The sequence below is a fragment of the Agelaius tricolor genome, unplaced genomic scaffold (assembly GCF_023055355.1).
Source record: "Agelaius tricolor isolate 1412-34295 unplaced genomic scaffold, bAgeTri1.0.p SCAF_4, whole genome shotgun sequence".
Classification (NCBI taxonomy): domain Eukaryota; kingdom Metazoa; phylum Chordata; class Aves; order Passeriformes; family Icteridae; genus Agelaius; species Agelaius tricolor.
In genome coordinates, this window is record NW_027269264.1 from 56829644 (window position 1) to 56855785 (window position 26142).

Genomic DNA, 26142 nt, shown 5'->3' on the forward strand with positions numbered 1-26142 from the left:
TTTGGGCTTTGTTTTACAGCAGCTGGGGAAATTTTGGAGCCACTGGACCCCTGCTGAAATTCCTACAGGTTTTTATTGATTCGGACATTAAACCATTCACTTCAGGAGGTGGCAGGAAGGAAAAAAGGACTTTTTCACCTGGTGTTTGTGCTTGCATTAGTGAAGACCATGTAACAACTAGTTCACTGCTGCTTACAGAGAGCTATTTAATTGCTAGAGCATTTAGGGAAAATAAAAAAAAAAACCCCTACCAATAATAAAAAAAAATTAAAAAAAAGAAAAAATAGAAAACTGCCTTGGCGATGAATGAACGGACCTTTATGGAGGGCTGGAAGTTCATGAATGAATCCCACTAGGTTTCTGAATGACATGGGGTGACCAGACCTCAAGGACGAATCTTAGGTAATCCGGGATGTTTGAGTTTTTTTAAGGAGCTGATGCCAGCACACAGGATAAATATGCCAGAGCCTCTTCCGTTTGTGGGCTTCAGCTGTTGACTGCATGTCTAGTCAAAAATCCATGAGAATACAAGGGCTCAGCTCGGATAAACAGGCTCAGGCCTCCCTGCCAGCCACCACCAAAGCTGCTTTTTGCAGTTGTTGGGACCCCAGAGGAGCCCCCTTGCTCCCACCCTCCTCCCTGGTTCTGGCATCCACCAGGAAAAGGGGTGGGAAAAGCCACCAGTGGCATCACTCTGGCAGGAGAGGAGGCGGCAGGAGAGAAGGAAAAAGTGACTCAAGAGATGCTTCCTACAGTGACAGACTTTTTCTTTTTTTCTTTTTCCCCAAAAGGCTTTTTTTTTGGTGGCAATAATCACGGATCTGTGCAAACGAAGCAAACAGAAGAATTATGCTCAAAAACACCCTGCTGGGTTCACCCCATGCAACCTGGGGTCATGGCAGGCACCCACCATCCAACTGCCTTCTCCGCCTGCTGCAAGCTCACACAAAAACCCAGATCCCAGGAAAACTCACAGCCACATCCTCCTCAACACGTCCTCGTGTGCCACAGCCCATAGACGGCTGCAAACCCTTTGGGATGCCTGTTTTGAGTTAAAAGCATCGTTTTTACGAGCTCCTCGGTGCAAACACATCCCCTTCTAAATGCCTGGAAAACTCCCAGCAAACTGGGAGCGTTCCCATGTCCCAGCAAACAATGATAATGTTTAATGCTATAAACATCTGCGCTATTATTTCGTTATTAAGGATCCCTCCATTTGCTGCTATCACTGGGTTATTAGGATTTTCCATGGTTTCCATCCACAGCCTGCCTTGGGGCTCCAGCAGGCTCCCCCCGGCGCGTTGTGCAAGCTCATTGTGAAAAAATAATAGTATAGAAACAACTGAAAATAAAGTGAGTCTGCCCTTGGGAATCTGGGGAATTGGTTGTATTGATCACTCACAGTCAGGTCTGCAGAGCACAGTCGCTCACATTAGCCCCTCTCAGAGGGAGGAAACCAAGGCAATGCCCCAAAACCCCCGGGGTAACATCTTTTGTCATTTTGGTGCAGATGGTTCATCACCAGTGATGCCCCAGCACAACCATATTACACCATATCCCGTTCCCAATGGAAAACTCTCCTCTCTTTTTCCATATTTTTTACACCTTCCTGGATTTTCCTGAGGGGCTGCCCCCGTTTTGCCAATGCATCCATTGTCCTCCATAAAGGCACCATCCCAGATAAGTTTCAACTCCCGAGTCAGCACAAGAGGCTGTGAGGTTCCCCACCACTTGCCTTGACCTCCAAAACCATCAGGTCCTGCCTGAACTCTCCCAATAACAGTCCAGAGTCAGGATTTCTCCACAATGGGGAGAAATGCTGTCTGTGGGCTCAGGGCAGGATCCTGCTGAAAATGCTTCATCCATGCAGAAATCCAACAGGATGGGATACCAAAGCAATAACTCCCAAAAATCTGACAGCTGCAGAAACTACAGTGGGTAAATTAAAGGATAAATCCACATTAAAGGATATACCCACAACAGTGGGTATGGGACATTCACACCACAGAAACACCCAAATTTGCCAAGTCTCACACTTGGCTCTTCCAAGCTATGACAGAAGGACTCACATCTCCCCTTGCTTGGAAGTGGCAGGAAATTTCTGGTGTGGCTTTTCTCTCCATCACATGGTGAGTTTTAATTTGATGAAAGCATGTCATCCATACTTTTTCTTTCCAAGCTCCAGCAGTTTTATTAGGAGTTTGGGAGGAAGAAGTTCTCTATTTTTAATTCACAGAGGACCAAAGCATTTTAGAAAAACTGAATTAAAAAAAAAAAAATAATAAACTACAACAACACAGCTCCTGTCCTGGGGTTATTTTAGGTCTGTGTTGTTCTTCAGATCTCAGCCTTGTCCCAATGCCAGGTTCATGGATGTAAAGGGGAGCTAGGCTGGGGATCTTTGAGTTTTGTTCTGTTTTTCTTTCGCTAAAGGTTTTCCTGTAGTCAACTAACCTTGAAAGAAAAGAGCAAGTTTAGCACACACTGAGCTATCTGACCCACCAGCCTTGCTCCCAGCTGACCACATCAAGGGCTCTCAAAATTATCACCAGTATCTGTGACAACAACTCAAAGCTGAAGAGAGGAATAAAATGGCCTTACTGATGAGGATTTTAAATGCCTGTAATTGAATCTTTCACCAGTGACATCAGGTTTGGAGGCAAATCAAACTATCTAAATGTAGTATTCAGAACTATCTATGTACACTTTTTGTAATATATGTACATATACATTTATTTTTCCAAAAAGCTGTTTTGGTCCTGAGCATCTTCTCCTGCTCTTCCTAAAGTTCTCACCATCTCACCCCCTTCTCTCCCTCATTCTTGGGTCTGGATTTCCTATCAAACATCAACCCTGACACAGTATTCACCATGGTAGCATTTACCCTGAACTGCTAACAAAAGTCCTCTCACTTTCAAAAAGGGTTTTGGTTGGAAGGGACCTTAAAGATCCTCTCATCCCACCCCCTGCCATGGGCAGGGACACCTTCCACTGTCCCTGGCTGCTCCAAGCCCCATCCAGCCTGGCCCTGGGCACTGCCAGGGATCCAGGGGCAGCCCCAGCTGCTCTGGGCACCCTGGGCCAGGGCCTGCCCACCCTCCCAGCCAGCAATTCCTAATTGCCAAGAGCCCAAAATCTGTGCCTGCCCTCTGGCCCTGGGAGCCATTGCCTGGCTGCTGTCCCTGCAGGCCTTGTCCCCAGTCCCTGGGCAGCTCTGCTGGAGCCCCTGGAGGCCCTGGCAGGGGCTCTGAGGTGTCCCTGGAGCCTTCTCTTGTGCAGCTGAGCAGCCCCAGCTGTGCCAGGCTGGCTCCAGAGCAGAGGGGCTCCAGCCCTGGCAGCAGCTCCGTGGCCTCCTCTGCCCTGGCTGCAGCAGCTCCAGCTCCTTGTGCTGTTGGAAAGACCTGGAGAGAGCCCTGCCTGGCTTTCCAGGACACAGCTTTGTGCTGGGAAATAATTGCCCTGGGCACTGCCAAGGAGCAGATGAACACCCAGAGTCCTTCCCCCTTTATCCACCAGCACACACGGAGGGCATTTGTGCTTAAAAAAAAAATTGGCTGGGCTGGTGTCAGCACAACGTGTCTGGCTGGGGCCAGGGCTGAGACTGAGCTCAGCGCGTCTCGCGCCCGATAATCTCCCCTGGCTGACCTCAAGTGGCATTTGTGTGTCCGGGACAGGGCCCTGACCCTCATCTTCCCCTGCTCCTGGACGAGCAAGAGATGCAGACACAAAACCCAAAGGTTTCCAAGGGGTTTTAAGTGCTCTTCTGGAGAGTCCTCAGGACTTCCCCAGTGGCAGTCTCACCCCTCTGCTACTGGCAAGTGCTGATTTTTGTAGGATCTCTGGAAAAACAACCCCCTGACCCCTCACTTGAGAAGTGGAAGGCATTACATCAAGGTGAGGAGAGCACAGATCATAGTGTGCTCACCAAAACAAAGAAAAATGGGCACACAAAAGAGTAATCCCTCTTCCTTTCTAGTCTCTCAAGTGACTTACAGGGTGGAAAAACAGAACAAAACAACAGCAAAAAAAAACCAAACCCAAAACCACAAAATAGATAAACAAACAAATGAACAAAACAATGAAAAATACCTAAAAGCCAGATTTCCAGGTACATTCAGCAAAAGCAAAGGAAAAAAAATCCAAATTAAAGGATAAATCCACATTAAAGGATATATCCTGCTGCAGAAAAGGGGCTTTGTGCCTTTAACAAAGTTTGTGGGCAGCATGGAGACTCCACCCATAGCAATGTTTGCCCCAAACCTTTTGTACCTCCCAGCACACAAGGGCTAGACAGCTTCCCCTCCGCCAGGAGCCCCTGCTTTTGATGGCTGGGACAGTTCCTGAAAGCCTAATTTCAAGCATGGTGCTGTGCTAAGCTCCCGTTTCTTGCAGGAGAAATAAACCCTCACCCTCTGCAGGGATGGCACCACCCTGGGGGCCCGTGGGGTCCCTCCAGCTCCCCAGCAGAAGAGCCCCAAGAGCTGAGACAGTCCATCACATCAACACCTACTTAGGGAGCCTTTAATCTGCGGATTATTGACATGATAGACCATAACATCTCTTCAGGAGCCATTACAGCCCATCGTGTCAGTAGGTACTTATGCAGTCCTTAATCCCTGGATTGACAGGCTAGACCATAAATTTGTGTCTGTGTCTAATTAGACGGCTCTTATTGCTCAGCATATATGGTAGTCATGCAGGCTAAAGAGCCTTAAGATTACTTTTTTAATTTATTAGCAAGTTGTCCAATCAATCACTCAAATGGCTCCTTGTTCCTTGCAAAATCAGTCAACCTTGCACGAAAATAAATGTTAAGTTTCACCGCAAGATTTCAATTTGCTGATGTTTACTAAGATTGAGCCTGATGAGGTCAAGCAGGATAAAATATGGCAGAAGCCATCAGGGGAAGGAGTCTCACATTTCCCCATTTTTCTTGGGCTTTGGTTCAGGTTTGTATTAACTGTGACCTGAAAGTTTGGGAGGGCTTTGCTCAGCCCCCAGGTGACCCAACCAAAAACTGCCACCACCTTCCCCACAGCTGGGAACCCCTCTTGTGAAATCAGGACACAAATGAGGGCAGGTGAGGTGGTGGGTAGAGATGATTCACCCCTGAGGACATCCCCTCAGGTTCCCACCCCAGCTTGGTGATGCCCTGAGTCAGCCTTCCCCCAGCCTGGAACCCAGCCCTGACCTTTTTGGGGGTTAATTCAGCAAGAACATAAAAGTGAGAAGGAAGGAAAGAAAGAAGGAAAGAAGGAAGGAAAGAAAGAAGAAAAGAGTCAAGGAAAGAATGAGAAAAAGAAAAGAGAGAAAGAGAGAAAGAAAAGAAAGAGAAAAAGAAAAGAAAGAGAAAGAAAAAGAGAAAGAGAGGAAAAAAAGAAGAAAGAAAGAAAGAAAGAAAGAAAGAAAGAAAGAAAGAAAGAAAGAAAGAAAATTTTTGCCATTTTTCCTAATTTTCTCCTATTTTTCTCCAATTTTTCCCAATTTTCCTCCAAATTTTCCCTATTTTTTTCCATTTTTTCTCCTATTTTTCCCCTAATTTTCCCCTAATTTTTCTCCTATTTCTCCCCGAAAGAAAATTTCAGGGTGCCTGGGAGTAAATAGTTTGGGGTTTTTTTTTAGTGCCAGGCAGGGTGAAAGTTTCTGCTGTGGGAAAGGAAGAAAAGAAAGAAAAGAAAGACAAGAAAGACAAGAAAGAAAGAAGCCCTGCAAGCATGTTGTTGCAGACTTACAGGGGCTCAAGAGCAAACACCACTATGGCAGATGGCAAGGCTGGACCAGGAGTAATGTCCAAAAATATTAAAAAATATATTAAAAATTATGGGGTGATGCATGTCCCCTGCATTTACAGGACGGCAGAGAAAGAACCTGAGTGAAACTGCCGAGTTCATGGAGTCCACCAAACCAGAAATTTGATTCATAAACATCCTATTAGTCACTGCTACTGTCTAATTACGGTGATTAATCAATTACCACGGCTAAAAACGACTCTAGAAGAGAAGAACCCTTTTCTTGTGACCATTCTCCTTAAAAGCCAAGCAAGGCTGGAGCTACAAGGTGGCGGGGCGGGGGGGGGGAAAATATGCAGGCACACACCAAAAATGCCTGTCTGCCTGTCTCCAGTGGTTAGAGGAGCCAGCTGACTCCAGTTTCCTCCGTACCAGGCTTCAGGCCTCATCAGCCATGCAAATTATAGAGTACCGTGCTGTCTGAAGGCCGAATTTCGACTCAGCTCAGAGAAAAGCCTTAGAGGAAGGGTGGGGATGAAGAAGCCAGCCAAATCCATTCATAATATTTACAGTAAATGGGCCTCTTTGCTGTTGTTTAGTATACAGTCAGCCTAATTATTTTTGAAGTTTTAATTTAAAGAACCTTCTTTATCTGCCTCTCCTTCTGCACCCCTCAAAGGTGTGGGAAAACTTTTCCCTTGTTTCAAAAAAGCAGTAGGACGGGAATCCCTTCCCCAAGCTCCAACTCGACGGTTGGGTGGGACAAAGGGATGCTGCAAGAGCTGAGACCCTCCCAGAGCGGCCGTGCCAACAAAATCCATGGGGTTTTTGAGACTCCCAGGCCATCCAAAGGGTCGCAGGGGCACACAAATCCATGTGGAAACCCCCCAGAAATCCTGTTTTTGCTGCATGCGTTGCTGTTCTGTGCTGGTGGGGGCTTGCTGGCTCAGGAGGTGGTGCAGGTGCTCCACTGCCCCTGTGCACTCTCCAACCTTCTCCCCTTCCTTGAGGCAACCCGAAATAATCTCACTTTTGTAACAAATCAGCCAAGAGACCCGTCTGGAAAGCACAGCTCATGAGATGCTGCCCTGGGAGCTCCAGGTGACTCAGGGCTGGTAGCAGCCCCAGCTCCCAGAGAGGAGCAGCCACCTCCATGCTTCAGCCCCAGCTACCAGGACACACCTCTTCCCCACCCAAACCCAACCCAGATCTCAACCAGAAACCTTCTGAGAAAGAGAAACCAGCGCACAAAGGGCTCCTGACTTTACTGCAATGCAAATCAGACCTGGGGATGAGCTTGCCAAGAATCTCTCTCCTGGCTCTGGCTGAGCTGGAGGCTCCTGTGGCAGCAGCATCCTGCCCATCTCCCTTCTGGGATAAATCACACCACAGATGCTGAGGCCACCAGAGGCCACTGGGCCCTGCCAGGCATGGGGTGACAGCCCCCCTCAATGCAGCCACCCAGGGAAAAATAAAGCTTCACTGTTGCAAGGCAGGAAAGGTCATCCAGCACCCTGCGATGCCCTGGGGAGGGCAGGGATAAATCCCCCAGGAAAGCCACAGCTCTCCACCGACAACATGTAGCCATGTGGGTTACACATTAAAAACCTTGTTAAGGCCTTAATAAAACCTGAAGTAGAGCAGTCTAGGATTTCCAAATGGATACCTAATACACAGATGTGTGTTACGATTTTTTCTCCTCCAACTGCATCATACACACACGCACATACACAACACAGCATCACTGCTGCTCTTAATCCAACACTGAAAAAAACCCCAACCCTCTCTCTGCAGCACACTGACCCAGAATTCTCCCCTAAAGACTGAAAACAGACGTAAATATATGTTTCTCCCCACACCAAAAAAAAAAAAAAAAAAAAGCCCATTTCTCCCAGCAACTTTTCCCAGAGCAGCATCTCCCTCACAGGGATGTAAACCCATGGAAAAAGCAGAGTAGGAACAAAAGTCCTTTTCACGTTCGTCGTGCCCCGCTCCGTAACAATTATGAAAACTGTTTAGCTGGGCTGGCATTTGGAGCATTTACTGCATTCCTGCCAATAAATTCCAGTCCCGGATCCGATGGAAAAGGCTCCCTCCCTCCCCTTTCCCCTCCCTCCCTTGCCTTCATTCCTCCTGGCTTTCTTTACAACCTAATACCCTGTCGACACGGGGCCAGGGCCTACTTAGGGGGAAAAAAAAACACCCAGCGCCAGACTGGAGACAGCAGGCAGACTGAAAAAGTTAATCATTACTTCTGTCTGCCTTCATAATCTAATCACGCCTATTCCTAAGAGCAGGCAGCGGAGCACGCCGTACATGGAATATGTACATCCCAGGGTCACCGCCCAGGGATGGACGGACACACGGACACACGGACAGCACCAGCCCCGGCCCGGGCAGGGGGCAATCAAGGGATGGACAGACAGGATGGATGGCGTTGGGAAGGAGCTCACAAGCCTGGCCATGCACACACACACCCCTCTCCTCGCCTCTCACTTTGCTCTGGATTAATAACGCGCAGCAATTATAGAGAATATTATATTCATTAAGTAATTAACCCTCCCGGCGCTCCGGCGGAGCTGGCACCCCCTTCTTGCAGACAGAGGCCAGCAGAGGTGTGCCCCGGGCCATAAAACGGGGCAGGTCGGCAGCACATAGGTTAAAAAAAAGCCCCAAAAACTCCTCGTGGCTCATCTCACCCCAATTCTGGTGGCAAAGTCCTGAGAGGGGACCTGCCATGACCAGAGTGGCATCACCAACAGCCAGCAGCATCCTCCCATGGGCATGAAACTTGGGGGATTTGGGGTGTCACCAGCACCCAGCAGCATCCTCCCATGGACACAAAACTCGGGATTTGAGGTGTCACCAGCCTCAACCAGCATCCTCCTGTGGGCACAAAACTCAGGGGATCTGGGGTGTCACCAACAGACAGCAGCATCCTCCCACAGGGACAAAGCCCACGGGAACTGGGCATCACAAGGATGCAGCAGCATCCTCCCATGGGGTTGAAACCCAAGGGATTTGGGCATCACTAAAATGCAGGCGCATCCTCACACATTCCCTGGGATAAAGCCCAGGGAATGTGGGGCTTGGCAAGCCCAGCACCACACCAGCTTCTCCAGAAAATAACTGCAGTGCAACTCTCAGGTGAGCCAAGGCTTCATGCTCTTGACACCCAGGATACATTTTCCATGCTTGGCTGTGACAAAGAACAGTAAAACTACAGGCCTCTGCTTATGATTTATGGGTTTGTTCCTTATCACGAGCTAAAAAGTCTCAGACTGGCTTCCAAAGAAAATGAATTCATCACTTCAAATGCAGTGATGTAACTTCAGGCTCCCAGCTCCTTTTCCAAATAAAACTCCTGTTACTTGATTCCTGCTCAAAGAATGATTTTATGGAGTTATTGACTCCATCCGCTCTGCCTGGGAAGGTGCTGCCAGAGCCCAGCCACGAGGTCACTGACAGCCTCATCCCATGGCTTAGTTTCTTAACTATTTTGCCATTTTCCCTGCTTTTCTACTCAAAAATCTCACCTTGCACACCAATGTGCCAACAGACGCTCAACTCCTCTGGTATTATTTTGCATCACCCACCATGGAGGGGGCTCCTCCTCAGCAGTGACACCTGGTAATTTTTATCAGCCATAAATTCAACCCACAGCCTCCATCACCAAAAATCACTGGATCCACAGCCAACCTCTCCACTTGCAAAAGTGACAGATGTCTGAATTTCCACCACCTGCCTAACAGCCACAAAGTCACCTCTTATTGATGAAGTTCTGGCTTCTATGAACAAAATCTCTTCAACCTGTGTAAGCATTACATAGAATCCTACACAAATACGGAACGCATTCAGTAAGCAATGAATATATTGAATGTATTCAACCTATATATCTATAGAATATATATATAATATGTTGACTGTATCTTACATAATTATATAAATAATACATGGAATAAATGATCTCCATACATATTCAACCTACACATAGAGATTGAATAGATTTTGCTCATTATTTAACCATCTACAGCCTCACTTATTACATACATCTGTAACATACATATTTACAACTAGGGTTAAGAGCCCGAGCAGTACTGAATTATTCCTTTAATGGCAAAATTTGCCTTTCCACATGCTCAGGGAAAAGTCACAGGAGCCAAGACTTCCCCCCAAAGCTGGCTCACCAAACCCCAGCACCCCAACAGGGATCCAATGGGATGGCTGAGGGAGGGTGAGGAAGGACCACGGAGTCTGGCACTGGTCCCCACACATGGGGAGCATCCCCAAGAGCATCACCAGGACCTCCTGCAACCAGCCCACGGTGCTTCAGCACTGCCAGCATAGCCCAAGCGGCAAGGCTGAAGCCAGAAGGTTTTTTTGTGTAGTGAGGTTAAAAGGGTAGAGAAGGGCTGAGCCAGCTCTTACAGGGTGGTTTTTTTTTCAGTTTCTTTTTTTTTTTTTTTTTTTTTTTTTTTTTTGGTTGGGTTTTTTTTTTTTTTTTTTCCCTTGCAAGTTAAAACCAAGATAATGACACTGGGTGGGGACCAATTTGAAGGGCTGAGCAGCCAAACCAAAATTAGTCTCCCGGCCAAGAGCTTCCTAGGCCTCACAGTTTGGGGAAGGAAGCTGAGAAAAAGCATGAAAATAAAATAAAAAAAATTCCTCGGGAAGCTGGACCGTCGCGCTCAAGCAAAGGTGACCCTGCTAGTCAAATATTTTTCAACATAATAAAAATAAAATCAAGTACTGGAGCAGCCTCCCTTGGAAAAGCAGGGCCTATGAGAGGGTGTTTTTTCCTCCTTTTTTCTCTTTTTCTTTCTTTTCCCTCCCCTGGCACTTTCTTTCCTTTCACTAATAACTATGTTTTCTTGCATTTTTTTTTCTTGGCTCTTTCCTCATAAAAGACTGATGTAATTTCCTGTCTTGTCCCAATGTTTCCTGTTAATTAACAGGGTGAAAGTTATCATCATGCATTTAAATGGCAACCCAAAAGAAGGGAGGGAAAAAAAACAGGGGAGAAAAAAAGAAAAAAGAAACGAGAGTTTGCTGTCTGTTAGCAAGTACCACATCACATTCCCAGCAGCCCAAAAATACCCTGGAAAAAGCTTTTTTGGAGCTGATGACTTGAGCCCATGGGCAAAGACCCCCTGAAGGGTGGCAGCAGGTCTGTGCACAGGGGATCCAAGCCCCCACCCTCCCCTGGATGGGGATGGAAAATCCCTGCAATGCTTGCCCAGAAAAGCTCTTTTCTTGCATTAAGAAAGAAAATAAAAGAATAAGGGGAAACAAGGAGATGGAAAACAGGAAGAAGAAAGAAAACAAGCAGAAGAAGAAAAAGAAGGAAAAAAAGTAAAGGAGGAAAAGAGAAGAAGGAGAAAATGAAGGAGGAGAAGAGGGAGAAAAAGGAGAAGAAGGAGAAGAAGAAGAAGAAAAAGGAGAAGTAGGAGGAGGAGAAAAAGAAGAAGGAGAAAAATAAGGAGAAGAAAGAGAAGAAGAAGGAGAAGAAAAAGGAGAAGTAGGAAGAGGAGAAAAAGAAGAAGTAGGAGGAGGAGAAAAAGAAGGAGAAAAATAAGAAGAAGAAGGAGAAAAAGAAGGAGAAAAAGAAGGAGAAAAAGGCAAAGGAAAACAGAAGTAAAAAGAGGGAAAATGGGAAAAGAAAATGGAAGGGAAAAGGCCAAAAAAAAAGACAAGTAAAGTAAAATAACTTGCAGAGAAAGAGGCAGACAGCAACACCCAAGATGTTGCTTTTATTAAAAGAAGTTGAAGAATAGAGGAAGGAAAAAAAAAAAGAAAAAAAAAGAAAGAAAAACCCAGGGGCTAATCCAAAGACAGCAGGCGGAAATCCTGTGAGCTGTGGAGCTCCTTGCCTTGCCTGCCCTCAGCCCCGTGCAGGATCAGGCTCCTCCATGCCCTCTGTTCCTCAACAGCAGCCGTGACGCAGCCGGTACCCTGGCGGCACCGCGGCCACGCCGGCGGCGGGCGAAAACAAAGCGATTTAGGCAAAAAGCGAGGGTGGTTAGAACAGAGACTGTGCCTCAGCGGTTAATAATATCCCAGCGCTGAAAATAAACTGGGAAGGAAGCTCCTTTGTGACAGTAGGCAGGCAGCCAGGCTGCGGCGTGGGTCATTCACGCCGGCGGGGGACGGCAGAGGGGTTGGCACCCACCCGCCACCCATCTGGGGCACAGCGAGGGCTGGGGACAGGGGTCCTACACACAGCTTTCTCCTGGGCACCCTAAAATGTGCTGCACCCCGTTGTAAGCCAGCAGGGAGGGTTAGGGTGTTGGTCACCATGGCCGGGAACAGGCATCCCCCCATGCCCATGGCAGGGAAATGCGCGGGGCTAGTGTTACTGGTTCCTTTAGTGTAAGCGATACCCCCTGGCAGACAGTGGGCATGGAAACGATGCAGCCACATCCCTGCCAGCCCGGGGCTGCTCCTCTACGAGTGTTTTTGTCCCATCGAGTTTTAAATGTCCCCAGTGATCAAGTTGCTCAGCGGGACAGCTACTGCCAGCGGAGCGCGGTTTGAATTGACACTCAACTTCCAAAATTCCCCTTCCTAGCCTCATTCTTCCCTAAAAAGTGCCATGTTGTGGGATTAAAATGCAAGCGACCCCATCATGGTCCCCCATCCCACCATCTCCACTGTGAGATGGTGGTGGGAACAATTCTGGGGTCTTTTGCATTTTGTCATCAGCTGCTCCAAAGGCGCCGTTTGGCTGGGAAAATCTACTGGCATCTGGAAAAATGGGTTTAATGAAGCTGTACAGGTATGGATTGAAACTATCTAATGGGGGCAGCACCTCTGCTATCATTTCTTTTTTAAAACACATTGTACAAGAGTATCTAGGAAAGGCTCAAGAGGCTCTAGAGCACTTAAAAGTAATTATTAAATGGATTCTATTTGCTTTGGAGGGATTTTAATCGGCGAAACGCCCGGAGCTGGGAGGAGGATCCCAGCTGCGTCCCAGGGGGGGTCCCCACAGGGTGAGAACCTCCTTAAAAAAAAAAAAAAAAAAAAAAAAAAAAAAAGCCCTCATGGGGCTTGGAGGAACCAGAGCGGGTGGCCAAGCCAAAAGCCCGGGGTCAGTGCCAAGCACCAGCTCCCTCCTCCCAGTCGGCCACGGTCAGATGATGTGCGAGGCGAGCCGGGAGGCTCCTAGTCTGGCAGGCAGCCTGCTCTGCTCCAGAGGCTCCAGTGCTGTCATCCTGGCATTAACCCCTGATAACCTTGTCCTTTCCAGGACGGGACTGTGGTTTTTAGGTAAGCAGGGAGCAAGGGGTCATGTCTCCCAGCGAGGCTGGGAAGGAAAGGGTGCAACGCCCCGCGACGCTCAAAGCGAATTAAAAAATATTGAAACGACGTAAGCTCAAAAATAAACCAAAAATAAGTGACTTAAAGAAAAAAAAAATTCCCAAGCAATTGTTTATCCCTGGGACAAATATACAATCCTAGTTCCACAGGAAGATGTCTCAATTTCAGATTATAATAGGATGCCAATTTGTAAATAAAGGCATTTCACAGGAGGTTATAAACTCCGTAGGGGAGGGAGGTGGAAGTAGGGGGAACGGGAAAACACAGGCAGGGCTCTGGCGGAGAAACAGCACAGGATCCTGTTTACATGGGCAAGGGGAGAGCGACGGGAAGCCGCTTTGGGGGGCAAATATCTCTGGATTTGGACAAGGTGCTTCTTCCCCGTCAAGCAGATACCAGCAGGGATCAGAGGCATAGTGAAACATTCCCGGCCTGTCCGCAATTTTGGAATGAAATGTCAATCAGCCAAGAGGTCCCTTAAACCAGACAAGGTCCCACAGCACAGAGAGCCAGAGTAGGGAATGATGCCAATGCTCTTCCAGCCTGGGGAAGTCTTTTCCCTGCGTTTTTGGTGTGGAGTTGGGAGGGAGAAACTGAGTCTGTGGCTGCTGCAGAAGAGCCTTGTTGGTTTCCTAGCCTCAAGGCTTGCAGAACCTTGATCCAGCACCTGCCAAGCACCATCACTCAACATCCACTGCCTCTTGGAGAGCCTGAGGTGCTTCCAGAGTTTGGGCAAATCAGCAGAATTAGGCCAAAATCTGGGTAACCTCTCAGGTTTTGTACTTTAGGAGCAACCTCTATAAAAATGCAGTGGATGTGGCGAGGACACAAGCCAGCTCAACTTGCTCTCCCTCTCTGAGGACAAGGTCTGGACTTCTTGAGAGCTTTGCTTTGCCAGCAGATCCAGACCAACACCACCAGCTCACTTCTACCCTTGGAGCAAGGCTTCTCCATGGGTCATAAAGGAATTTGGGTCCCACCAACCTGATGCCACCAAACCATGGGCCAGCCACCTTCAGTCACTCCAGCCATGGCTTTGCTTGTTTGAAAGAAGTCACAACCAAACACATCTGCTGAGAACAAGTCAGCTCAAAATACAGGAAAACCACCCTCTGTCTCCTATTTACGGGAATTATTTTTATCCCCAATGGGATATTTTTGCTCTTTAACCACACAGAGGACAGAAAGGATCTGGCTTGTAATACCTGAGCACAGCCGTGTCAGTGGGAGCAACCGTGAGCGAGGAGTCCTGACCTACCCACAGGCTGACCACCGACAAAAATAAAGATGATATAAGAAAATAAATAAAGCCAAGAACACAGAAGTGAGAGCCAGTGCCTCAGGGGAAGCGAGGGGTACATCAGCCAGAGAATGGGATGGCTGGGGAAAGAAAGAGCAGAGGTGGAATGGGAAGGGGACACCAGCATGATGTGAAGGACTAAGCAGGATTGCATTCCTGGGTCACAAAGGAGAACAGAAGGAAGAGGAAGGGAGGGAGGGAAAGAGCAGCTCAGAGTGGTTATCACAAGGGGGAAACACTCCCCATGCATGCCCCAGCCACGCTGCTCCCCCTGCCTCACGTCCTCCAGAGCCTCTGGTATCCATCAGCACAACTGCCTGCAGCCCCAGCAAGAGACAGACCCCAGCAGAGGCTGACCTGAGGCTCCTCCCCACCAAAGGCTCCTCGGGGAGAGCTGCAAGGACGCTCACTTTGAGCCCCTCCAATGCTCCCCTTGCCACCATCCTCTCTCCATGCATTCGCCTGCCAGAGTGGCCATGAACCCCAGGCTGGCCTCATTCCCAAATTCTCAGTGCTGAGAGTGATCTTCCTTGCCAAATCCTGCTCTTTAAGACATCAGAGCAGGTCTATTGATCCTGCTGCTGCTATACCAGCATCCACCACACATCACTAATGACCAAAGGCTGCAGTGCTGCAGGATTCCACCAGCACCACCACCAACCACCTGTGATGTCTTTTTCCTCACACACCCGCTCCAGTTTTCAAATTAGCAAAATAATTACTTTTTTTCCCCTTTTCTTAAGCCACCCTTTCGCCAAGGAGCTGCAAATCCAACACTGTACAAGTCTGGAGGGGAGGAGGGATGCTGGATTCTCCACCCAGCATCACCCATCCCTATCTGCCCAAACACAGATAAGAGCAAGCCAAAACGCTGGCCACGTACCCTGCCAATAACTCATTAAAGCCCTCTTCAAACACACTCTTCTGCTAACTAAAATATGCAGGAGGGGGTAGGAAAAAAAAGGAGGAGAAAGTGAGCTTTGGAGGATTGCTCCAAAGTGCGTTTATTTTCCTTTCTTGACTGGGTCTCTCCAGTTGGGAATTTTCAGCACTGCACTTCTGCGCGCGGAAGGGAGATGCCAGTAAATCAGAGCAAATTCAAAACAAATGCTCTTTCATGTGGAGGCATTCGGCTTTGTTTCAGGGCTTGGGTAGCTAACCATATCCCTTCAAGAGTCAACTCTCCTATCAGCTCCTCATTAAACTAAATGGCTACAATTACATTTGGGGAGGAAAAAAGAGTGGTTAATGATCGTAAAAAGGTTCTGTTTCCAGGCTTGGGGAGGGGGGGGGAAGCCTTTGATAAGGGAGACAAAAAAAAAAAAAATTCCAATGAAATAATAGCAATAGAATAAGTTAAAAATGTACTTTCAGGTGGAAATGTGCTTTCATTTGGGGAAGAAGCTCAATTAAGGAGCTGGGGGGGGTCCCCTTCCCGCAGCCTTTTGGGAGGCACCAGGAACGAGCCATGTTATTTCCTGCAGCCCAAGCCCCCACCTCCTGCCTTCCCTTCAGGAGCAGAGCTGCCAGACGAGATGTTATCAATAGGCTGAACCTTACAGAAAGCCCCCTTTTAAAAGCGAGTACTTCCTCTGCTTATTTCATGTGGTATCCTGTGGAACTGAACTCTCTCCTCCCCTCTGCAACGGGTGTATTTCAGGAGGAAAAAGGAAAAAAAAAAAAAAGAAAAAAAAAGATCTAACAACATCCTTATTGTGTTGTTTTGCTTCTTGTCTTTTTTCTTTCTACAGACCCTTTTTTTTTTAATTCCCTGAAGCTATAGGCTCCAATGGTAAAAAAATTTAAAAAACGCAAATCCTTCTGCCTTTAGAAAAAAAAAACCCCAAACAGCAACAAGTTTTCCTGTTCCCTCTCCCCCTTCGTTTGATTAATTCTCATTAGGGCCTTTGAACAAACAATATGCTCCCCTCTCAAATAACAGACAGGGTATATATTACACCCAAAGAAAAACAAACAAGGCTCACTTAAAGACATCACATCCACACCAAACGCAATTCCTGGAGAGAGGCAGGGGCAGATGCACGCGCGCATGCAGCCGCCGCCGACCTAATTCCGAATTCCAGTTTCAGGGTGATGAATAAATCATAAATCAAGGAGACATCCCCACAAAGGCAAGCACCTTCAAACATCAGCCAGTACCTGCAGGTACATGGTTTCAGACACTTTAATCCTGGTAGAGACACTGAGGTGGCCAGTCTGGGGTGGAAGATGACGTGCTGGAGACATCACACCTTGGAAATGGGGTTGGGAGTTGGACTGGGTGACCTTCAAAGGTCCTTTCCAACCCAAACTGCTCTGTGTCTCTACACAAACTCCAAGAGGGGTGGAGAAAGTACCTAACAAGCCTCCATCCTCTAACAGCAACTGGAGGCTGAAGGAGATGGTAAATTGGAAAACAATGGAAATCATTGAATATATCAGGAAGGGGTACAAAAATATCATCAACTCTCTCTGCAACGTCCTCTATAAAAAAACAGGCCACCTTTCCTCCCCAGACACCACAAGTCTTGTGCATCAGATGTGGGATGCTGGTGACCTTACCAGAAGCAAAACCTGAGCAGGGCTCTCATCCTAGAGACAAGAGATTTCCCCACCACCAAGTCAAGGATTTGACACCAAATCGTTCTTTAAGGTAGGACTGCACCTGCGCCCACCGTAATCCACACACCTGAATGAATGGTCAACCAACATTGCTTAGCCTTCCCCTGCCTCAGTCCTTTTGCCTCTTCCTGCCTTAGCCCAAAAACGAATGGAGCATAACGCTGGAATCCAAAGGAAGTACAGACGCATTCAGGGATGGAGAACCTTGTCCGGGATTTCAACACATCCTCTGCACAACAGGTACAAGGCTGCTACTGAAATTAAACCCAACTCCCGCTCTGAGCGCACACTTCCCAGTGATGTCCATTCCCAAAACTCCCCCTTTCGTCAGGACCCACAGCCAACGCGACCCACGGCCAAGATCAAGAGCAGCAAGAGGTGTCTTACCTGAGGGCCCCCCAGGGGCTAGACAATTAGTTCCCCCTGTTTCAGTGGAGGAAGGCACAGAGTCTGGACAATCTGCTGGAGCACAGGAAGGAAAGGGAAAAAAAAAAAAAAAGTCAGTATATAGGTGGTTCTTTGCAGGCTCCCAGCATCGCCCCAAGCAGAACACACATTCCAAAGGGCTTAGCAGGAAGCGATTACTAATTGTCCGTGCAGAGACGGTAGTTCATCAAGAAGCATCCACCCTAACTCGTTGTCTCAGTCAAGGCTGCGCTTCATCACCAGCCAGCACTGATTATAGACTGGCAGAAATTACAGGCTGGCTGCCACCTCTCTGGACAAGTCACTGGCTAAGGAGATCAAGGTTGTCGCCGTTCTGATGCAAGCAAGCTTCCAAAAATGCTTAAATCGTGGCTTTGTGCACCCAATTTAGCCAAAACCTGTAACTCACCAAAACGGGAACTGAAAGGGAAACGTCTCATTGCTGCCCTTCTGCAGTGAACGGGCTGAGCTTGTGGTGCCCTGCTCAAGTTCTGTCACCACCAGCACCTGGCAGACCTTATTACCACCTCCTGGGCAACGGGACCCACCCCTCTGGGCACCACCAAAGGGCAGGGTAAGACTGGCTGCTCCTCTAGAGGTTTCTCCCAATGCTCCTTTAGAGGTTTCTCCCACTGCATGCAGGTGCTGGAGATCAAGGTTTGGACCTCTCTACCCTAAGCCTGCTCTTCCAGGTGACAAAACTCAGAACAACACTGATCTCCTGGTCCTACAGAACAACTCCAGCTTTTTGGTCACTACCACGTGGGACCACGAGCTGAAGAACAGGACTGAGAGGACCTGTGAAGTTCATGCAAACTTCTTGTCCTGAGGGACTTTGGGTTTTTCCAAATTTGGGTTCTTTATGCCCTCATTTTGCCCACATCTGTATCCCAAAGCAAGGCCATCACCAGGAGAGCTGAGATGATTTTCTCCCTGCTGATAAAGCAATTCTGCCAGATCCCACCCCTGAAATACCAGTGAATAAGAAATTCCTGTCTGCATAACCTCATTTTATCAGAGTAAAGTAAAAGCCCTAACAGGAATATACAGTTTAACAGGATATACTTAATCAAACTGAAAACAATAGAGGAGACAGGAAATAGACTTACTTGTGAAATACTGTATATGATACGCTCTCTAAATGCCTTGTCGTGCTTTCTATGCTTTAAAGAATAGGATTTTAACTTTTTTAACTCTTTCTAATCCGGACAGGAGATTTCCCCGCCATTCCCCTGTGATTGCTTCAACTGCTTGAGCTACAGATGCTTTCTGAACACAGGCTGGACCACTCTGCCCTGCCCTGGGCTCCCTGTGCCTGCAGCTGCAGCTCCCTGAGGAGTTCCTGGGATAAGGGACATCACTGTCTTGCTGTAGAGATCATACATGACCAGGTTCTCTGTTACCACATCAGGCAGGACAGACTCCAAGCCAAACTCCAAATACGCAACTCTAGCAATGGGGCAGTGTGCTTCCACACTTCTTCCCCGGCTCCCTTCCTATGTCCCATCACCCAGAAGACAATTCCCCCCATCCACAAATCACCCCTGGAATTCCCTTTCCAAAACTCAGGGCTGGCGCAGCTGAACTCTAGACCAGCCAGGAGAGTCAGGCATGGGACGAGCCGAAGGCAGAACCCTCATGGGGTCTCTGCCTGTGCATGGCTGGATTCATTGTTGCCCTCTCATCCTACCACCCACAGAGCTGCTGGGGCTCTCCTTAGGAGTGGGCACTGGGCTGGTTTCACCTTCAGCACCAGAGAGGTCGGGGATTGGACATTTGTCCAACCTGGTGCACGCCAATCTCCTCCTGACTCTGCCTTCCCACAGCACGAAACCATTGCGGAGACACACAATTACTCCTTGTGGCCACCAGCCCAACCTTGCAAGGTGTCAAATAGCTCCTGGGAGCTGCCAAACCTCCAGCTCCCCTGAAAGCTGACACCACAGGAGGGCATTCGGCCCCACAGCGACATCTCAGTGAGTTTCCTGCACTCTCATACACCAGCACCACCAAGTCCAGTCACGCCAGAGCACAACGGAGCCACTTGCAGCCCCTTGTCCCACTTAAAGCTTAGACTAATCTGCCTGGATTATTTGAGGGCACCACTATCCATATCTCACTTTCAGCAGAGCTGCAAGCTCCAGCAGGGACATCAGGAATGCTGAGTCCCACACACCTCCATCATCCATCCCTGCCAGCACCCTGTATGAGGAAGAAGGAAAGTTCTCTCCTTGATAAAAGTCCTCCCCATTCATGGAGTTATCCAAGACCAGGCTGGAGGTTGCTTGGAGCAACCTGTTCTAGTGGAAAGTGTCCCTGCCTTGGAGCGAGATGACTTTTAAGGTCATTCCAACCCAAACCATTCTGGGATTCTATGAATGAGCAAACCAGGTTGACCCACAGCCTGCCCCCAAGTAACTCAGCCATTAAGGGCAGATCTTTCTGTTCTATGACAAGTACACAAATACCAGATCTATCCTACCAACACAGCCTGATGTGACATTTCATTGCCTGCAGCAGATTCCCAGCTCCTTGTCCATCCCTGCTTTCCTCCAGCCTACAATGCAGCCCGTCTCAGCCTCCATCACCTCCAGAAAAGCTGATTTAATCCCTGTTGGTTAAGGGTTTTAAACAAAGAGAGACAAGAGATTTACACGAGATTGAAGAGAGAAATGGTTAATGATGGCAGTGGTGAGGCACTGGCACAGGTAGCCCTGAGAGATGGTAGATCCCCCACCCCAGAAACATTCAGGGTCAGGCTGGATGGGACTCGGAGAGACCTGGTCTAGTTGAAGATGTTCCTGCTCATTGCACGAGGGTTCGACTAGATGGTCTTCAGGGTCCCTTCCAACACAAACTTTTTTTTGGTTCTCTGATCTGACGACCTCTGCCAGAGCCCACACCAGTCCAGGGTTATTACCTGCCCGTCTCTCCATGTAAAGCACAAGACACAGCACTAAACACTTAACTTTTACCACCACTATCATCCTTGATGGAAAAGCAGAAGTTTCCTGCTGGATGCACATTCCCAGCTCCACTGTCAGAGCCTAAACACAGGGACGGCTCCCACCCAAGGCCCCAGGTGAGAAGACGGCTGATGGGCACTGGACAGGTAAAAAATCCTCACACTTTCCCACAGTTCTCAACCTGCAGCTGGGGAGCTGCCATGGGAGATGGCACCGAGGCTGGGATGGGAAACTCTCAGTCCCCCTGCAGAGGAAATGCTGAGAAAACCTGAGCTTGCAGAACCCACCTGCCACCACAGACTTCCAGGCTCCGCCGGTGCCTGTCACAGCCCCGCTAGTCAGAGCTCAGCTGCCAAGTGGATTTTTCTTTCAAAAAGGAAAAAAAAGGAGGACTTTTTGGTGAGTAACCCAGTCGTTTCTGTGTTTCCGATGGGCAGCGTTAATCACTTCCTATTGGCCGATAGGAATAACTTTTCCTTTCGAAATGGCACATTCATGTTCTGCGGCTTTTCTGTTTACACACATTTTGCTACCTTATGTCAACACTTGCTAATGAATAAATATATCATTCGGCTAACTGAAAATGAGATCCTGGCAGAGGCAGATTGGATGTTTAAATCCTGCTAATAGATTTTATCCTAACATCTTTACATGAAACCAAAACGAAGTTTAACCCTTCTCTCCTGCAGATCCAATCGCCTTTGCATCCCATGCCAGGATCATCAATGAGGGCAGAGAAAAGCCATAAAGGCAAGAAAATAGGAACTTTTGGGGGAGCACTGCAGGGATGCAGCCAGAATTATGTGTAACCCACAAAACTTCATGACCCAAAAGACCCCCAGAGTCTATTACAGAACAACCCTTCTGCATCCCAGTACATGCTTTGGATGCTGAACCTGCTCCCTATGTCCCTCTTTCATTCATGAGCTCTTATCTCCTGTTTTGTTCACACCAAGGCAAGATAGTTCATGCTTTGCAACCCAATTGTTTGTTAAACAGCTTTGTTTATTTCCCAAAGGCAAAAAAACCGACTCATTAGTGTTCCCAAAGAGATTGTGGAGGGGGAAAATGACAGTCCAGCTTCTGAGGGAGCAGCCGGCAGGATGAGACCCCACCACGGCACCAGAGCAGCCTCAAGGCTGGGGTTTCTTTTAGCCCTGAGACCCGGCAGAGAGGTAATTTCATAGACACCGTCCTGTCGGCCAGGAAAACCCCAGCCAAACAATCTTCAGGAACATCTGTGCATCCACCCTTGCCACCCTGCCGTGCCTCCCCCGTCTGCCAGGACCGCGGGACGCGACCGCAGGGACCACCGTGCTCCAGCCCACTCCAGAGCCACTAATCCTCAGGAAGCCAGGAGCTGCTCCTCCCGAGCTCCCCGCGTTTCCGACTCTCCCCACCTCTCCTCCTTCTGCCAGCCTCATTTATCTCACACCCGGCGAGCTCACTGCCAACCAGGAGTTTATGCAGACAACCGCAAGAGAGCTGGTGCCAGCCTCAAATGGGCTTCTCCCCTGGCACCCTGACATTCAATTACAAGCAACAGGCATGCACAGTGGTGGCTAAGAAACTCAAATTTTTAAAAGGTTAAAAAAATAACTTTTCAAACTCTTTTCCCACTTTTTTTCCCCAGCCTGATGAGGTAGGATTAGGCTCCTATAAAACTTAAAAAGATTTCTAACCAACCAGTCCATCTGTCAAGGTTCACTGGGATTCCCAGGCATCAGGGAGATGTTGTGCTGGATCCCAACCTAAATCCCTAAAAATTCACCCAGGGGTGGAGAAGCACTGCCATTTCCAACTGGAGCCTATGGTTTTCCTGGCTGACTCAAGCAGCACAGGCCTGCACTGCACTGCAATCCCTTCTGAAGTTTACTGCCAGAGTTTTAAAACCCTACTTTGTGCACAGAGTGGCTTGGATAAATTATATGTTAATTCTTGCAGGGGTAGCAGGAGGCACAGAAGCACACAAGCAACCCAAAAGCAAAGTGCATGACAAAGGCAGGAGACTGTTTCCCCGATAAAGGGGCTGTTATGCCATTTTTTATCTCTTACACTTGCATTGAAAAAAGTCCACTTACCAGTTGGTTTGAGAAAATCCATTGGATATCTGGAGTAGGGTGGAGGGGGAGACTCTGGAATTAGAGAAGTACAGAGAAAATAAAGGCAGAGCCATGAGAAAGAAAGAAAAAAAAAAAGAAAAAAGATAGGAACTTATGATAACAGTGGCATTCTTTTAGCAAAACTGTTTGTCTTAGCTCTGGGGGTTGGAGGCAGGGCAGCGAGGCGGTGATTGCCTTGATATTTAGCTGTCAGATAAACAAAAGGGGCCGTCTGGCGCCAGTCTCCCTGCTATCTGCCGCTCGGGCTGTCTGATCGGGGCCTCCTTGGCTCGGCGGAGCCGCGGCAGCGCCGGGGCCGCCCGGCCCTTAATCCCCCGGCACCGCTCGGGGACGGCGGGGAGGCAGCGCCGGGGCCCCCGGGAGGGGAGGGGGTCCCGGAGGTGGGGGCGTCGCCCCCTCCCCTAAATACAAAAGGAAGTACATAAACCACGGCAACGGAAAGTTTTTGTGCGTGTTCTGGGTTTTGTTGCTTGCTGCGGGTCGGTTTGGGTTGGTTTATTTTTTTCCCCCAGAAGGGAAAAAAAGTTTTGTAGGCCGGGAGGTGAGCGGGGCTGCATCCACGTATCCCTGTATCCCCTCCGTACATGCATCCCTTGCAGCCTCTCCAACCCCTGCACACCTCCAGCCCCTGGATCCTCCCTAGCCCCTGCACCCCTGCACCCTCTCCATCCCCTGCACCCCATCCCCTCCATTCCCCGCACCCCTGTATCCCTTGCACACCTCCAGCCCCCGCGCCGCTGCATCCCCTCCATCTCCCGCATGCCTTCCAGCCCCTGCACCCCTGAATCCCCTGCAGCCCCGTGTGCCTGCCATTCCCGTATTCCCACATCCCTCCAAGCCCTGCACACCTCTGCCCCCTCCAACTCCCGCATCCCCCGCATCCCCTGCCATGCCCGCCGCCGTACCTAGCTCGCAGAGCCGGCTGAGGTGGTGCGGGTTGCAGCAGACGAGCTCGGAGTGAGCCTTGCCGTAGGATTCACAGCAACATAGCCGCTTCAATTCGGAGCAGTGGCGGAGGTCGGGCCAGCGGAACACCTTGCACAGCAGCAAGGGCAGCGGGTACCAGTGCTGTCCCAGCCGCGAGTCGGCCTTGGCGGGCAGCAGCAAGCAGGGGGTCCGCGCCCCGCCGCGGGACTCCACGGCGTGCAGCAGCCCCTCCAGCTGCCGCTCCTTCAGCCGCTTCAGCACGGCGTGGGTCAGCGCCTTCAGTTCCGCCTCCGCGCCCGCCGCCGCCCTCCCGCCGCGGCCCGCCTTGCCCGGGCAGCACCCGTGCCCCCCGCCCAAGTGCGCCCGGGGCTCGGCCACCGCCGCCGCCGCGCCGGGCTCGCCCGCCGCCGCCTCCTCCTCCTCCTCGCCGCCGGGCGCGCGGCTCCGCCAGAGCCGCCGGACGAGCACCGAGCGTTTGGTCCTGAACATGCGGGACGAGAGGAGGGGCCCCCGGCTACAAAACGGGCATGTCGTCCGCCGAGCATGAAGGGGCCGGCAGGCGGGATGCGGTGGCGGCGGGGGACAGCGGCGGGGTGCAGCGGAGCCGAGGCGGGCTGTGGCATGCGCCAGTCTCCGCGCTGGGGCCGCGGGTCCCGCCGCCTCCCGCGGGGGGATGCGCCGTCCGCGCCCCCGCCCGCTGCGAGAAAATTTACAGAAAAATCGTATCGAAAAGAAAAAAATCAAAACTGAGAGGAAGAAGAAAATAAAAAAAATTAAAAAAGGGATAAAATTAAGGCGGGGGGAACTGAAGGGGGAGAGAGTCGCCACTTGCCCCGGTTTTGCGCAAAAAAGCAGAGAAAAAGGAAAAAATCCCCGTCTAGAGCCCGCGGCACCCGTGGTGGTGGCAGGCGGGCGGGGGCTGCCGGCGCCGCGCCGCCGTGCGCGGGTGCGGAGCGCGGCCCGAGCCGCGGGGGAGCCTCGGCCGCCCCGGGGCCGCGGCTCCCATCAACCCGCCACGCCGGGGAGCGGGCGCGGCGGCAGGGATGCGGCGCAGGGCAGAGCCAGCAGGCAAAAAACAAAAAGATCGAGCCAAAAAGGCGTCTATATAAAAAGGGTAAAAAAAAAAAAAAATTAAAAAAAAAATAAAAACCCCAAAACACCAACCCTAAGGTTTGGACGTCGGTTTAAGCATCTGTCACAAAAGAGGCGAACGAGCGCATCCAGAGTGTTGTATCCCTTTTAAAAAGCCCAGGTCGTCCTGATGTGGGGGTTTCGGGGTGGGCTTTAATTTTTTTTTTTTTTCCCCCTCCTTCTTTCCAAAGGTTTAATCCACACGGAGTCTTGATCCGGCTGCTACGAAGAGAAAGAAAGGAAATAAAAAAAAAAATAAAAAATGAAAAATAAAAAAAATAAAAAAGGAGAAAAGTGGGGCTATGTCCCTTCCTTCCTGCCTTCCCCAGCAGCCGCGCCGGGCCGAGCCGGGCCCGCCGCTCCCGGCGGAGCTTACATGGGTGCGGGGGTGCCCGCCGGCCGCCGACCCTCTCCCTGCTGCCGGCGCCTCTGCCGCGGTGCCTTTTTTTTGCTCTTCACTCCTCCTTCCTGCCTTCCTTCCCCTCCTCCTCCTCCTCCTACTTCTCCTCCTCCTTTCGTGGGCTTTTCTTTTTTTTTTTTTCCTCCCCCTTTTTTCCCCCCTCCCGCCCGCCCGCCCGCCCCTCCGCTCTCCGCAGTCGGCCGCCCGCCCTCCCCGCACCTCCGCCTTCCCCCGGGTGCGTGCGGGGGGAGCGGCGGCGGCGCGGGGCGCGGCGGGAGCGGAGCCGGCGCGGTGCCTGCGCCCTCCCCCGGCCCCCCCCGCACCGGCGGCGGCGGCGGCGGCTTCGCAGTGCGCAGCGGCCCGGCCCGGCCCGGCCCCGGCCCCGTCACGTGGGCGTCTAGACACCGTGTCGCTCCGGGGGAAAAAAAAAAAAATAAATATATCTATATATTATATTTATCTCCTACCGCCTTGCGCAAGAGGCGGCTCAGGTTGCGGGGAGGTTGTGGGTCCGTGTGTCCCCTCCCCAGCTCCCCCCGCTGCCGCGAACCCACCCCCCCCCCCCCCCCCGATGCCTCCCTTCGTACCTGGTCCTGGGCGGGGGGTGCGGGGAGACTGGGGTGTCCCCCCCCGCACCCCGCGGGGCACAGGGTGGGGAGCTCCCGGGGCTGGGGTGTGCCGGTGCTTGCTGTAAATATCGGAATGTTAGACCAAATCAGCGTAAAAATTCAAAAATTGACACGGCTCTGGGTATGGAACGGGGGAACATCACAAAATGCAGCGACAGTAATAATGATGATGATGATGATTATTATGATAATAATAGTAATAATAATAATAGTAATAATAGTAATAATTTGTGCTTTTACAGCACCTGTCACGAGAAGGACAGGAAAATACACCACGGAGGCTCGGTACGCTCCGATTCCAAACACGAAGCAGAAATGACGGGCATGTCGCGCTCCGGCATTCGCGTTACGGGCGCTACGAGCGGTAACAACCCCTGGCACCCTGGGCGCTCCGCAGATTCCCCCGTTCCAATCCTGGACCGGCAGAGGGTGAGGAAAACCGAGCCACCAAGAGGTTGCGCTCTCGTCCAGCCTTGGTGCGCTCTGCGGCCGGGCTGGGAAGTCCGGCCAGACTTCCTAGCGCCAGGCTTGGCAGGGCAGCAGAACTCCCCAGGGGTCCCCGTCCTGCA

The 26142-nt window shown here is 50.2% G+C and overlaps 1 protein-coding gene across 5 annotated transcripts in view; it reads right to left on the reverse strand.

The window, feature by feature from the left end:
• Positions 1 to 25623, reverse strand: part of SMAD7 (SMAD family member 7) — a 29289-nt gene extending 3666 nt beyond the window's left edge. Inside the window, exons 1-4 of one of the 5 annotated variants that reach the window (XM_071425845.1) lie at positions 25532 to 25623; positions 23392 to 24766; positions 22445 to 22498; positions 17359 to 17433 (exon numbers count right to left, since the gene is read on the reverse strand). In XM_071425845.1, coding sequence (XP_071281946.1) covers positions 17359 to 17433; positions 22445 to 22498; positions 23392 to 23902 — 640 coding nt within the window. In that variant the 5' untranslated portion in view covers positions 23903 to 24766; positions 25532 to 25623. The other 4 variants (XM_071425844.1, XM_071425843.1, XM_071425842.1 and 1 more) reach the window with 4 other exon arrangements.
• Positions 25624 to 26142: the final 519 nt, after the last annotated feature.